We start from the raw sequence: 16,119 nt of genomic DNA, 5'->3' as shown, positions 1-16,119 counted from the left end.
TGGTTTGCCGACGCCATATTGACAGTTTGGAGAGATTCGTTTCGCGTTTGAGAGTGGCGGAAAGTGGAATTAAATTTTAACTAACAATCAACTGGCTAGGAAAGTAATGAAACGTCATCGATCCAAGTCATTTGCCTAGCTGTTTGATCAACTGGCTGAACATCTTTCAGACAGCTAGTAAACGGCTAGACTGTTATTTGAACGAAGTAACAAGTAATATGATAAGAAGTAAATGATAAGAGGAAAGAAAACACCATTTATTTCATTAAGGAATACATAAAAAAAGAAGTACAAACAATTTATAAATTATACCAGCAACCTAAAGCCGATTTACTCCCATCTTGCTATCACCAGCAACCCTGATTTTTAGGTAAGTTGTGTGATAACAATAATATATTATAAAATAATCGTAAAATATTGTATTGTTCATTATCAACAAATTTATAACATAATTGCTCATTCAATTTAACATTCACTTCTTCCGATGCATACTATGACACTATGTTGTATTGTTTTAATAATAAGACTCGGTGAATAGCCTTCTCTACCTAAGATGTCGATTTTTGCGCATAGGTCTCAGCGCGTCATCAGGAGGTGTTTCTATGCGTATATACACATTATTTGAATAATTATTTTTATTTTAAACAATTATGGTTTAGTTGGACATTCCGTAATTGGTATACATTTTCTATCTTCATCCCTTGCATATCCTTTTTCGCAATAACATTTCTCGTTGCATTTGATGTTTAATATTCGACACCTTTCATTTAATGTGGCGCACTCTGTATCGCACGCTAAGCCACATGAGAAAAATTCGTGTTCTCCAGTACATTTGGCTATAAATTAATAATAATAATCTTTATTTATTTTCTCACAAAACTGTAATAATGTCGCCTTCAGAAAAACTATTGATGAAATTTGAAATGTTCCCTAAGATAAGACTAACCACTAGACCCTAATGAATTAAGACTTCGTTAACGTAATAGGTGTATATGAAGCTTTGTACAATATATGTGTGTAAGAAATATGTCTAACAGATTTTTAAGATAACTAAAAAACTTAAAATTCGCCTTTGGTTTACGCGAGTTCTAGACATTTAAATATAAATCAGGCGTGTAATGAAACACTTGAAATTTTATTAAATAAATGTATTCTAATGACAAAAGCCTACAGCTTAAATATCGAGTCTTTCCTCCAACTTGGTTGAGGTACGACTTTATTGTTGAGCTGTGATTCTATGATCTGTGATTCAATGATTTGGTTCCATTGGAGTAGAGACTTGGTGCGTAAGGTTCAATAGCAGGGGCGTTAATTAAAAAAAATAAGTTGGCGCCTCGTTGACAGTACCGGTAACCCCCGAGCTGGTCGTTCCCTGCTCAACGAATAAAGTGCTTATTACACTACACGATATTCAACAAGTAAGCAAGTAAGCACCGCCGAACCCATTCGGTCGGTCTAATTAGACAGGCTAACAGGCTAACTCTTATTACATTAGGCTAAATCTTAGTCAGACTGTCTGAATATCGCGTGGTGTAATAAGCTCTTAAGTATCGCAGATGAGAGGGAATGCTGCCAGCAGTTACGGCAACAGAAACCAATTGTGTTTTAATTTTCTGTTAATCAATTATTTTTATCACTATTATGTAGGTTAATAATATTGTATATACTGCGTATTTGTGTGTTGGAATTAAATATAAAATATATTTATTTACCACATTGTTCGCCTGTTACGCAATCGCCATTGGAATTTCTATAAAAACCAGGTTTGCAAACACACTTAGGTCTACAAGGCTGTAGGACATCCAGGCAGTTGAACATAACTTCACGATTCCTGCAACTCTTTTCCGGTGGACATGGAAAAACGCAGTCTAAAATTTCATTAGCCTGGTAACACTGCATTGGATCTGTAATATAAAAATGCTCCAATTTACTTTACCCATGCAACAATACCATATGTAACACATATTTAGTTTTTTATAATAATTAATAAATGAGGGAAACTTTGCGTGTCTGATTATAAGATAACACGTCGTCGCTGATTCACTTTAGAGAACATTTATGTGCTCTTTAACCCTACACAATAATTAATATGTCAGGAATATATTCAATAACTTCTAAGATTATTATTCTTATATGATTAAAGTGTTACTAATATTATAAAGAGGTATGATTTGTAGGTAACGAATTTCAAAAAGTACTAGACCGATTTTAAACATTCTTTCACCCTTTGAATGCTACATTATCACTGATAATTTTAATTAAGAAAATAAGGATTCCTAGTAGAACTACAATAATGTTACCCAAGGCGAAAACTCTTGATGATAGAACAAAAAAATGTTCCACAATATGAAAGAACATGTCAATATCTAAATTTTTTGTTTTAATAAATCTCCACCCGTGTGAAGTCGGGACGGGCCACTAGTATAATTTTATATCACAGGTTACTACTTACTAACACAAGGAGTAGGTACTTTGAGATACATAAGTGCGGACCACAAAAAATCCCAGACAAAAACATTCAATGTATAAAGAATTTTATTATTATGGTATTATTAGATATTTGGTGATGTGGTAAATACCGCGATGTTGAAAAACTTACCAGCCTCCAAAAATTGCACACTGTAGACGATGAATAAAAAGCAAGTCACACGAATTGAGTACATATTGTTGTCGTGATAAAACCCGTTCTGCGAATATCCTCAAGATGTGGTTTTATTAATACGATTATTGTATCTATGTAATAGTGCATAAGGTTAATTCCCGTCATATAGTAATAAACATATATATTAGAAAGAGATAGAAGATAGTTTTGTTTATTCTGAGGTTTTTATGGTACCTGAATGATGTGAGTGATTGAGTAAGAGATCTCGGGTACAAGAGCAAAGACTAATTGAATCAAGGCAGTTAAATAAATCAACGCCAGCTCACACCTAAGCTAGAACGCTAGCTAACTGATATGCTGATATGCGGTTCGGGGACAGCATATCAGTATGTCCCAATAATAGCAAAAATCCCAAGATCATTTCTTGGGATTTTTATATGCAATTTCCTGATATCCGTAGTGCTGCTATCGCGATACGAAATTGACATTAAGGTTGTGATCATATAGGTAAAGTGCACGTTTCGTTAACATTTTTTCTAAGGAATCCAGATTTGCATACACAACCGGGTGCGCATTTCTCTCCAGATTCACAGTCATAGAAGGCAACCAGCGATTTACATGTATCAGGTGGGCAGGATCTCTTAAACCTTGCGTATTCTTCTTTTGATGGGCATAATAATGGCTCTGCAAATAGAGAGAGAAGCAAAGAACATAAATAATTTTTTTTTTTACTTTTTTTTTATTCTCGCGGTAATTTGCAATCAACCCTAAGGCTGTGGGCGAATTTTTTCTGTGGTGCTGTCATGTGGAGTGACTTCCCATTGGAAGCATCTACTCATCTTTTGCCTAGAGCTACTCCGGGTCTTCTAGTTCTAGAATATGGCGACGTTTTAGTCGACTCACATACTGTCTAATGGTGAGTTGGCGAGCAAGTTCGTTCGGATGACAGCTTAACCGCTCTTTGTAATTTTTTATTACTAAAAATGTATTTTGATTTATTTATAATAAAAGCGAAATATAAGGATCAAGAGTTACGAAAGAAATTTTGTAGGAACCAGCAAGGATCAAAAAAGGTTTTTATATGGTAAGCCTTCATGTAGTACATATGAAGAAATCTAGTAGCTATGATTTGAGATATAATAACTATTACTAATGTGCCAAGTTATGGACTATAAAAGTTTAACGTTTAAAAATAAAAACATTACAAATTTAAAACAAATTTAATTAGGTACCATAATTTTACAAAAAAAATTACGTTTCGCGTGTTTCACTGCTGGGACGAAACTTATACACTTTCGAAAAAATATAAACAATTCATTACGTCACGAGTATAAAACAATTAATCCAGAACACGATGAAATTTACAAGAAATCTGGTGATGATGCAAGTTGGGGACATTCGCGAATAGGCATGCAAGGTCCGTCGGTATATTTTCTCAAGAAACCAGATTTGCAGGCACAACCGGGTATGCATTCCTCTCTGGAATCGCATTTAAACCTTGCAACAAGAGATATACAGGTATCGGGTGGGCAGGATTTTTTACACATAGCATACTCTTCGTTTGGTGGACATAACAATGGCTCTGCAAATGAGAATAAAATATCATACAGTTTTCAGTTACCAACTTTAGTACAACTAATCAAAGGAGCATTAGCATTTTATTAAGTTCAGATCCTCAAACCTGCGACACGCGTAAATAATAAATTGTAGCAAAAAACTACTTAATGTAATTTGATATATAACTCATTCTTAGAAATAGAGAAGAGTTTTAAAGAATAATACAATAAAAGCAGAAAAATGTAAACGTATGAATTAGGCTCCAGGCTCCGGAAGATAAACCACTCTTTATATGGAAATTGTACTAGAAACTCGCAAGTGAAATTAGAGAATTATCACTGAATTAATTCCAAATTATCGTTAAACGTTAACGATCAATAAAGCTTTTTTTATAAATTTGGCGATTTCATTGATCCTAATCCTTGGAATTGATTTGCACTAGTTTAAATAGTGGCTGCTTTGCCTTACAAAACTTAAAGGGCCATTAAAAGAGTGGCGAGGAGATCCTTGCCAGATCTTGTTGCCCGCTCTATGCCCTTGACTTGCGGATTGGTTTACTACCAATAACTACTAAATTTTGAATCAATCAAATCTTTCCTGTTGACATTCATAAATGTACTTGGCTACCTATATGAATAAAGTTATTCTGAGTTTGAATATAATGTCATGAGCCTAATATTGTGTAACTAAAAAAACTATGCAAACATATTAATTAATTGTAAAAACTGAACTTTTCGATACTTACCACGATGTATATGACTTTTCGGACTTCTCATCTCTCGATCGTGTGCTGAAAAAAATATCAATATGTTTATTATTGTACAATCTAATCGCATTGACAATTTTGTAAGCTAGCGAAAGGGGGCTAGTCGGAAAAAATAAGACAAAAGATTGTAACGACATCTCTATGATGGAATGGAACTTTTTCGTAAAATAATGTACATAGGTGTCAATAGATGTCTCTATCTTCAGATTTGTTGTCAAAATGAAACACAATAAATTATTAATACAAAATAATTTTATGCACTCACTAAAATTGAGCCTACTGATTAAGTTTATATCAAATTATATTTGTTGATAACTTAAAAAAAAAAATTTTTATTACAATTCCGTCACTAATTAATCGAAAGGAACTTCCATCCATCCTGGTGTCCCTTGACTCCTCTCAAGTTTTTTAAAATAAATAATAATAATAATAATAATAATAATAATAATAATTTATTTATTTTTCTCCCTTAAACATTAACAATAATAATTCTTAATACAGTAACAGTATTGGGAGACTGGTTTCCAAACTAGGTAAGAACCTGTAATATGGATAACCAGGCTTCCATTCCATAGCATATACATAACAAAAAGGAAGTTTGTAAGGGATTGTGTATGTGAGTGTGTGTGGTAGTGGGGAAGGGTACGCATGCGTGTGTTAGTGAGTGTTAAAGGGTGTTTGACATGACAAGAACATATTAAGTGAAAATTATTATTTTATTACCTCTAGTAGAGTTTCAGTTTCATCATAGCTCAAAGTACTTAAAAATTTATGAAGTGTTTGCTTTACACATTTTTTTGTTTTAGCATATATATTTAGAGTTTTGTTAAGTTTGTTATATAAGTAACAGCCAAGAAAAGAGAACGATCGTTGAGAAAAATTAGAAAAAGATGGGGTTGTACAAACGTTATATTTGCGACGTTTGTCCAATATAGCGGTATCAAAGAATAACAGCGAATGTTGTTTAAGAATAGTGTATAAGATAAATAGTTGACGAACTGTAAGTACAGAACAGGTTTTATAAAGTTCATCAGTAGGGAATCGAAAGGGGAGAGACAATGAGGTTTTAAGAACTGCACGTTGGGCTCGCTCAAGTTTCAGGAGAGAGGTTTTATAGGTGCCTCCCCAGACCCAGACACAGTAAATTAGTAGGGATTGGCAAAGCGACTCGTACACCATTCTAGTTGTAGTAGAGTCAGCAACCCCACGCAGGCTCCTGAATACATACATTAGCTTACGCAAGCGTCCCGAAAGCAATTCAATGTGACCATTATAGCTAAGATTATGGTCTATAAGTACGCCGAGGTACATTAGTGTACTAACGTTTTGCAGCCGTGGGCAGTCGCACGAACCATTCGAGCGTTGCAGACGGGGGCAGCAATGAGTCACGATTGTCCACTGATGTTGTGGATGGCACCCTCGTTTTGTAAATGCCATGTATTTTGTTTTGTCTGCATTGAGCGTTAAGACATTGTCGCTAAGCCAATCCGTCACCCTATCCAGGCCAGATTGGGCGTGAGCGTAAACCTCCCCCCAAGTCGGTGCATTAAATAATAAAGCCGTGTCATCCGCAAAGGTTACAATGGTTCCATTGGTTAACTGTAGGTTGCATAGCTGATTAATATACACTAAAAACAGGGTAGGACCCAATACGCTACCCTGCGGGACACCGTATCGAACAGGAAGGTCCTCGCTCACACTATCACCAATCTTTGTGGCCTGGGTCCTATTGCTCAAATAGTCACTGAATAGTCCCAATTGGGCCCCTCTCACACCAGTATTCTCAAGTTTTTTTAATAGGATTTCGATAGATACCGTGTCAAAAGCCTTAGCTAGATCCAGAAATATAGCTATGCACTTCATGCCCCCCTCTAGGTTCCTAATAATGTAGTCAGTAAGTGCATGAACTGCATCCCCGGTGGATCTTCCAGAACGAAAACCGTACTGGGAAGTAGATAGAATGTTGTTCATCTCTAGAAATTTTATAAGCCTGTTATTGATTATTTTTTCCAAAACCTTAGACATTGCTGGTAAGATGGATATCGGTCTATAACTGTTGACACGGTCCCTAGCGAGGCCTCCTTTATGAACTGGTATTACTAACGCTTGTTTAAAAGCAGATGGAAAGGAACCATTGCTGAGAGCCAAATTACATATATGTGTGAGAGGGGGTACAATAATTGCTTTATATGACCTTAGAATCTTAGCGCTAATCCCGTCTCGCCCTGTGGCATCGCTCTTGAGGGCTATAACAAGTTTTTCCACCTCACTCTCATCAGTTGGTAATAGTACTAGAGATTTATGGTTACTATTATCTCCAAAACTGCATTCAACAACAGAATTAGAATAATTCTTTTGTAATATATTTTCCGCCAGATTCTTGCCAACGCCCACGAAAAATTTATTTATATCATTGACCGCTACCAAATTATTGGAGTAATTTTTTAGCAATTCATTAGGAGGTGTTAGCGATTTTTGTCTATTTGTTATTGTGTCAATTGTTTTCCAAAGTAGTTTTGGATTGTTTTTGGCTTTATTTAGTTCATTATTTTCATAGTTCCTTTTTAGTTTTCTTAACAAATTGTTGCAGAAATTCCGGTATCGTTTATATGTGGTAATTATTATCTCATTATTGTGATATTTTTTTGCCTTTTTGTGTAGGTTATCCCTGTTTCGCATGCACTTCAAAAGACCGGGAGTTATCCAGGGCTTAATTATCATTTTTCTTTTCGAGGGACTAACTTGCGTCGAGTTCGACTTGATGGCTTCAGTAACAGATGCAATCAAAAAGCTCGCAGCGAAATTGACATCAGACGAATTAAAGAGAGGACTTAAATCCATATTATAAAGGCTAAGTGCGAGGCCCTCGTAGTCTATTTTAGTTAACGGCCTACTCACGGTACCACCATGGTTTAATTTAGACTTAAGAAATAGTAGAACGGTTTTATGATCTGTCAGTGATGTTTGGGCAACAAATGTGTGTGCTTGAACCTTAGTTTTCAGAAGGACATGATCAAGGCAGTTATCTACTCGTGTCGCAAATGTGTGGGTAGGGAGCAAACCGTGATAGGCTGCTAGGTTTAAATAGTCTCTGACATCATCTTTTATTATTTCTCTATTAATTATAACATTCATATCGCCTGTCAATACAATAGTTTTGTAGCTAGTGTATCTTGTCAGTAAGTTATTTAGTGATGATATAAAATTCGATTTATTGCTATATGATGGAGAACGGTATATGCCAATGATAATTGTATTTGGGTCAATTTTAGCTACCAAGCAATTAGCATCCATAAACACCGGTTCCTCTATATGGGTAGGGATATAGTCCTTGATGTACATTACCACGCCATCGTTTTGTAGTAAGTTTGATGTGGTATGAAAAGAATTATAGCCATGCAGTGTTGGCAAGTTATTGTTGTCCCTTATCCGACATTCAGTCAGTATAATGACATCCCAACTTGTGCGTGACCTAACTAACAAAGTTTGCAAACCTGCAAAGTTTGCTGATATACCACGAATATTCTGATTTAAGACTTTAGTAAAATGATTTGGGTTATGAATTAAACTATGAACGTCCTCAATATTACATTCTACACAGTCTGAATTAGAAAAGGAGTCAATATTGGTTTGTAATTGTAATTGTGAGCAGAGGGTTGAGGAGAATTTTGATGTTTTGTCTATATCATCAAAATATCTATCCATATCTGGGTTTGGGTAGGTCCATGGGGTAGAGAGGTGTATTTAAATATGGCGTTTTCCATAAGCGAGGAACCAGTAGGGAGCAAGGTAGGATGAAGCAGGATAGGGTGTGCATTAGGAATTGGCGATCAAGTAATTTTATTTTGAAGTGTTTATGCAATGGTAGGTATTGAGGCACGATTGTACAAGAGTAAGCAGTTATGTGTAGTGGTTTAAAACTATTTATAGGGAAAGTAAGATAGGAGTGTGAGTTAGTACATAACATAAAAGAGGCAAGTTGACTAGCCAGTACATGTGAGTTATATAAACTTAAGTAACAAATATTAGAAATAATTACAATACCTGAATTCAGCACGCAAGAGAGTGAGATACAATATGGTTTAAATAAAGGTTGGAAATGAACTAATTTAACGATCAGTCAGTCCATGTTCATTAGGCTTTGAACTTGGGCCTCATTTGTTATTTGTATTATGGTAGACGTATCGTCTTTTCGCAGATATACTAGTCCTATGGCCGTCCAGCAATACTTGTAGTTCTTCACTCTTTTCAAGTCCCGAGCTAGGAAGTAAAGCCTGCTTGCCTTTTGCGTTAAAGACTCTGAGATGAAGATCGGTACATCAGGATCCTTTTTAAAACCGAGGTGTTTAGCAGACAGTTTGTTGTTTGGACCAGTATTAAACTTCTTAGCGGCGTGGAGTAATTTGTCTTTTATAACTGTAGAAGTTAGTTCAACAACTACTGTTTTTGTGGAAGATTTTCTCTTTGTTTTGTATATGTCCCTTATGTCCTCTTTGTTAAATTCTGAATTTATATTTTGGGCAAGGTTTGCCATAAGTTTAATGAGGTCCTCTTTAGATTCTTTACCTTCTAGAGGTACATTTCTCATCTCAATGGTTGTCTTCTTTTGTTGTCTGGCGGTATCTTCTAGTTTTTGTTCTAAAATCAAAATTTGCTCATCGCGCTTTTTTAAATCCATTTCCAATGATTCAATTTTATTTTGAAACTCTGCATTTTGTTCTGCCAAGAAAGTAATAGACTTTTCTATATTGGAGTTACTCAGATTAAGGGCTGAAATCATTGGAAATAGCTTGTCCATTTGCTTCTGATGGTTCTCTCCCCACAAAGTAATAATATTTTTCATTTCTTCCCTAAAGTCAGAAATTTCCTCACTGTGAGTTTTTGCAAGGCGTTTACGTTTCTGTCTAGAAGTGACAAAGGTATGCTCTTCCTGTTCCTGTAAGCTAGGCTCTGACGTAGATTTTTCCAGGGAATTATTCATTGAGGTATTCATTGTGTGGTAGTGTTGTTACCTTGATCTTGTACCAAGAGCACAGAAATGGCAAGGAGATATATCTTGGATTTAGTCACCGTTCGGGGGTGTGGCCTTGGTTGACACTCCTTCCTGTAACGTGCGTATGCGCTGGGGGCGTCAACAAGTGGGCAGTGATTTAACAAAGGTAGCTACTCCTACGGCGCACTGTTATCCTAGTACTTGCTAATATTTTAATTATTAGAATTTTGAAACTTTTTCAATTAAATCAAACACGGGTTACACACGACTACTCTCAGCGAGATCCCGGAAGGAAGAATAAAGCCGTTTTAAAAAAATACCCTATTTTCATAGGCTTATGTTAAGCCAATGTAGTTAGTTAAAGTATTTTTTTAAAATCATACAAGTGTTTTTTGAGCTTTTTTGGATATGAACATAAATCATATTTCCTCTAATATTTCTCAACCTCAATCTCTTTATGTCATTAGTTCAACTCACTTACAGTCGCATGGATACCAATTACATTAAACAGAAACTTTTGCTTACAGCTGGGACATTCTTCTACTGGTATACACTCTCCTGCATCATTTCTGGCGTACCCATCTTCACAATAACACTTTTCATTGCATACAATATTTGAAATAGGACAATTCGTTCGATTCATCTCGTGTAACGTGGAGCAATCGTTGTCACATTCTGGTCCACAGTAAAAGAACTCATGATAACCACATTTACCTGTAAAAATCATATTTACTTACAAGTCATACATTTTAAAATATATAACAATTATGGTAAACGGAAAAGTTACAAAAAGTTATAATTGCACTCTCAGTTTAAGACGTTACTATGATTTTTTTGCTTATAATCGTGAATCATAATATAGTAGTAGATACTACTATATTATGATAATAGAGTGTTTGTTTTTATCCCCAAAAGTTCTGTGGCCATAAATACACAATTTTATCCGCCCAAACCAAGCGAAGCAAAAAAGCATCTGCCAATTGTAATTGTTGACGGTCCACATAAGATATATATATATTTACTGATATTTGCTTGTAAAGTTTTTCTAATTTTTTTTACACTAAACGAAGGCCCAAAATTGGCAGTCTTCGCAGCCCATGGAACCCATTTTGCCAGTCTTTAAAAGACATGGGGACACGCATTGCAGGTACTCATCTGAGTTGACTCATACTATTGGGTCTCTAAATCTAATCTAATTTACAATTAAACATTAATTGTAAATTAGATTATTAAAAGGTTTAAAAACTTACCAGCTTCCAACGTAGGCACACAGTGAAGGAAAAATAAAAAATAAAATATACAAATCGAGTACATTTTCCTCTAAAGTTGAAACCCGTTCTGAGATTAATTCAAGCGAGTGTGATATAAATACGTCAGATTTGTCTGGTTTTAGGGATGCGTAAATTGTTATGGTCCCAAGGTCAATTAATTAACAACATGGTCGATTAATTAACATTTTAAATTATAACCAGCTTTTTTAAAATTAATTTAATGTTTATTTCCTAACACCTAAATTATTTTTACAAAAATAAATAAAACGTTTCAAAAAGCATGAGCAGTGTTGGTTTGATCCCCGGCTGTGCACCAATGGGTTTTCTTTCTATCTGCGCATTTAACATTCGCACGACCAGTGAAGGAAAACATTGTGATCACTGATCACTTACTTGCACTTAGATTGAAACATGACCATGAAACAGATTCATAAATCTAAGACCAAAAGAGATTTATTGATTTTATTTTTAAAAAGAACCATGCTACCTTAAAAATATAACTGACTATGATAACTTCATGCAGACACCATTTTCTCGCCGTTTGGTTATAATAAGCTGAGCGAAGGAAGTATCAGTTCTAGCACTAAATTGAAACTTTGATTACCACGTTTATATTGTAAAGAATTGTTTTACCAATGGTTTGTATAATTTTATAATAGAAATGGATTTAAATAACATCTATATATTCTGCTATCCATCAACATCACAAGATATCTATTCGTATAGCCGACATTATATTGTGTAATACATGTCGTTTTCCTCATGCGAGGGTTTAGGTAAAAAACCTCTGCAAATTATTATTGTTTATCATTCGTAATAGTAAAAAGTGTAAGTTTACCGGTATGTGAATAATATTAAGGTCGTATATTTAAAAACGTGGACTATTTTTAAGTATGTATATATATATATATATATATATATATATAATATATTTATTTATAAGAAGTTACACTTTCATTTCAATCATACCTTGCAAAATTGCATACGCAGTTCATATAAATTGTTAAATAAGTTTACACTAACACAAATAAATTACGTAAATAGACTAGTATCCTAGTTCTCGCAACTCGTATATAACAATGTTAGAAACTTACAAGTTACACTATTAATAAAAAAATAATTGCCGTTTAATATTAACTGCCAATAATAACCATTAGGCGTATTATAGTATAGTACTAATATTAAAAGTCGTTCAGTGTTTTTGCTATATCTTGTTTATACTTGCTATTGAAACACCATTGCGTTGCTGACAAAGATGATAATTCGATTTCTAATTAACTTTTGGTCGTATTTGTTGATATAGACGGAGATTCAATGCCTGTCTAAAAATCTACACATCTACAATGTACAGTGTATTTGCCTTAAAAAAATATCGTTAAATGTCTTGTCCCTGTAGTGGATGATTATGGAATCATAAATACCATACGAGGAGGATCTTCAAGTATTTTATTCAGTATTTAATAAATTTAATGCTTTTACGTTGCGTTGAATCATATTGCATTGAGAGTGTCCATGGGCGGCGGTATCACTTAACATCAGTTGAGCCTCCTGCCCGTTTGTCCATTGCTCTATAAAAAAAATATATTATAATGAACTAACTGTTATCTTAACGTGAAGAGTTATATAACACTACTACTAGTGAACGAAATAAAAATTAAAATGATTAATTTTGAAGAGTTTTGTTCATTTAGTTCCATGTTATTCAATGAAACAAATCTTTGTAAAATAGATAACGTAAAGTAATTTTTAATATCACATTTTGATATTAAAATGTCATAAATAGGGTTTAGACTAAAGCAACATTTTTATTAAACAATATTCTTTTAATTGTCGTCAATTCATTGGGTTTTGGTGGAAAATAAAATATCATTTTTTTATTTATAACAGTGCATTCAGCTAAATTAGAGTAGCCCTTATTCTCTACCTTGTGATCGAGCTGAAAAGGAAATAAATATTAATTGATTTTATACTAGAATTAGCGACCTGCCCCGGGTGCAATGCTGATACTAAATACACTACAGAAAATCTGTGAACGTTGTATATAAAAATGTGGGTTATCCATAAGAGATAGACATATACCATCACGGACTTTTCTGTAGACCTTTTCAATGTGTACAATACTTAGTGCATTATTTTGATAAAACTCGTAGGGTTCAGCCTGCGTTTGCAATGTAAGCGGAAAAAATGTAATTATTTACGACATCACATTAGAAACCTCAAAAATAACAGTACTCCACTATTTAATGGATGTTATTATACATATAAACCTTCCTCTTGAATCACTCTATCTATTGAAAAAAACCTCATCAAAATCCGTTGCGTAGTTTCATAGATTTAAGCCGACAAAGGGACATAGTGACAGAGAAAGCGACTTTGTTTTATAATATGTAGTCATTCATTTTTGTAAAAGGATTTAAAAGTGTCAAATTAAATATATTATAATATATTTTTACCTATTGTTATATATTCTTTTTTGTTTTTTTTTTAATTTCATGACCTGGTAGCATATACCTTTAAGTCATAACTTATTTTGAATTATGATATTCTAATTTATCTGAGCACAGACTCAGACGTCGTTTGGGAGAGATTACCTAATCTGTGTCGTGACGACACTTAACTAAAACATAACTTACAGCGCCCCTAGCGGTGATTTATGTGAAGTACTTTGTAAGTTGGAAATTAATATGTCTAATTAATGAATTATGTAATGTTAGTTTTTTAGGTACTGGTCACGTATTATGGGACATATACGCATTTTATAAATATATTCTCTTACGGCATTCACAGAACGGAACACAGAAGCCACTTTTATTCCTCCAATGAAAATCAATGCATCGACATCTTGGTCTGCAAATGACTACATAGCGAATGGCAAATCTGGATCTACATCTACGGCCATCGGGAGATGCATTTGAACACGATTCGGAACAAACTGGACAGGATTCATATACCTCGTTAATACCACATGGGTAAGGCGCTGAAAAAGCAAACATATAGATAATTAAAGAAAGAAAGAAAGAAAAACTTTACTAGACACAATATGCAACGGTCCCTACACTAGTATTCCCTGTAGCCAGTCTCTTCCTTTTGACATGTAAACAGTATTTAAATTATTGTGAGGAATCTAACATGTCTGAGATGGAATGGTGTCGTAAAATTTTTTTTTGCGAAAAGTCTAGAAAATTTTGTTTGTTAATTGTTTAATAATAATTAATAGTGGTACATTCTTAATTTTGTCTGAATATCTTAAATAGTCAAAGGAAGAATATTATATAGTAGTTACATTAACAAAACTATCAAGACATCAAAGTCAATTCTTTTATTATTTTATCACTGTTTTATGACTGTAAAACGGAAATAAAACGACGTCACGTCCCATTTAATTGTAAAAAAAGTGATTTTCGATAATTTTTGGATTTTGATAAAGGGTAACGAAATTTAAGGCAATCTTAAGATTTACTTAATAAACACTAAACTAAACAGTAATCTGTCATCTGCATCGAAATCTCACACGTTTTGTGACGCGTTCTGAAATTACATCCGTTTGTCCAATCACAATTAAACGCACGTTTCGTCTTTTGTTTTTATATAGAAACAATTGGTACTCTAACCTATGCACTGGCTTCGATTAGATTTATGCTTAAATAAACCTCAAGGATCAATGAAATCAGTTAAAATTATCTATTTTATAAAATTAAAACAGGCAGTCATATGTTTTAATATTACTTAACCCCATGTAACTTACGACAGTCTCTGGTGGATATGCAGGTTCCATTATTAGCTCTGCTACTGATCAGGGTGCACCTGCAGGGTCCCTGCGGACAAGGATCAGGACACGGGACATTTTCACCAATGGGACAGCAGTCTGAGACACATTCGTTGGGGTTGTTTTTCGCCATTTCATAAGGACCGCATTCGGGTTCATTGTCTTTTGCTATGTATAATGAACAATTTAAAGAATTAATATTGTTAAATCCCTATAGTGTTAATTAGGTTCCTCAAAACCATCCTTTTATAAATATTTAATGAAATTCACACCAAGATAGACATACTGATAGTGAGATATTAATTACGTCTTTAGTTACGTACTAAGTTCTTTTGGAAATAAAAAGGTAAATCAAAGTGATTATCGTGTTTTTTTGTTGCATGTTTGTTTAATATATTTGAAACTTTTAAAACTTTTTTTGGGAATGAAAAAAATAGACAACTGTTAATAAAACTTGATGCATTTTAGAATGAACACAGATTGACTAAAATTAAGACGGCTTATGGCGACGTGTATCTCATTAATATATCATATTAATATAAAGTTTCTCATGTAAATAAAATATTTTTTTTGTAATGAGAAATAAAGTTCTTTAAACATAAAACTTACCATATCCAAAACAAACAAGGCAAACGAATATTAAAAATCGCCAACGGCTTACCATCGTGACACGCGGGTGATATGTGAGGTCGTGTCTTGATAAATTTTATTACTCGCTTATAGTCACATCACACTTCTTTTGATGTGAAACATCTATAGCCGCACGTAAAACCGATTTCTGGCGTGGCGACGCATGCCGTGGCGACGCCTCGCCACGCTATATGATATACAGTCTAAATGCAGTAGTAAATTTCACATTAAAAATATTTAATGAAAATAATGTTTATTCAACAAATAGTCATCGTTATCTGGAAAAAAATCGTAATATTTTATTTTATCATTATGACATATTTAGTTCCTATCACAATCTGTTCTTTTCTGCATATTACTTTTACAAAATAATGTCGATGTTTCACATCTAGCCAGGCGTCCCGTGACAGCTCTAATTTTTTTGATTAAACGATCTCTTAAAGTAAACGCTAGTTTTGGACACCTGCAACGTCATGGAGATCGCAAATGCGGTGCTAAAAAAGGAAGCGGTACTAAAGTCGTATCGGCTTAGAA

At 34.0% G+C, this 16,119-nt stretch overlaps 2 protein-coding genes across 2 annotated transcripts; both read right to left on the bottom strand.

Annotated features, from left to right (window-relative positions):
- Positions 1-236: 236 nt before the first annotated feature.
- Positions 237-11,277, bottom strand: LOC110991958 (inducible metalloproteinase inhibitor protein-like). The gene is made up of 6 exons (XM_045631761.1): positions 11,169-11,277; positions 10,444-10,632; positions 4,905-4,949; positions 3,966-4,184; positions 1,713-1,904; positions 237-836 (listed from the first exon to the last, which is right to left on the bottom strand). Exons 1-6 carry the CDS (start codon positions 11,230-11,232, stop codon positions 649-651), a joined length of 897 nt encoding a protein of 298 aa, XP_045487717.1. The 5' UTR covers positions 11,233-11,277; the 3' UTR covers positions 237-648.
- A 1,714-nt stretch (positions 11,278-12,991) lies between these two features.
- LOC110994721 lies at positions 12,992-15,678 on the bottom strand. Its single transcript, XM_022261530.2, has 4 exons — positions 15,565-15,678; positions 14,935-15,123; positions 13,966-14,166; positions 12,992-13,125 (listed from the first exon to the last, which is right to left on the bottom strand). The coding sequence occupies exons 1-4, from the start codon at positions 15,617-15,619 to the stop codon at positions 13,103-13,105; spliced, it is 468 nt and encodes a 155-aa protein (XP_022117222.2). The 5' UTR covers positions 15,620-15,678; the 3' UTR covers positions 12,992-13,102.
- Positions 15,679-16,119: the final 441 nt, after the last annotated feature.

This window comes from Pieris rapae, chromosome 16 (assembly GCF_905147795.1).
Source record: "Pieris rapae chromosome 16, ilPieRapa1.1, whole genome shotgun sequence".
NCBI classification, from domain to species: Eukaryota; Metazoa; Arthropoda; class Insecta; order Lepidoptera; family Pieridae; genus Pieris; species Pieris rapae.
Note: the sequence above shows the minus strand (reverse complement) of the source record. Positions and strands in the feature narration are given on the sequence as shown.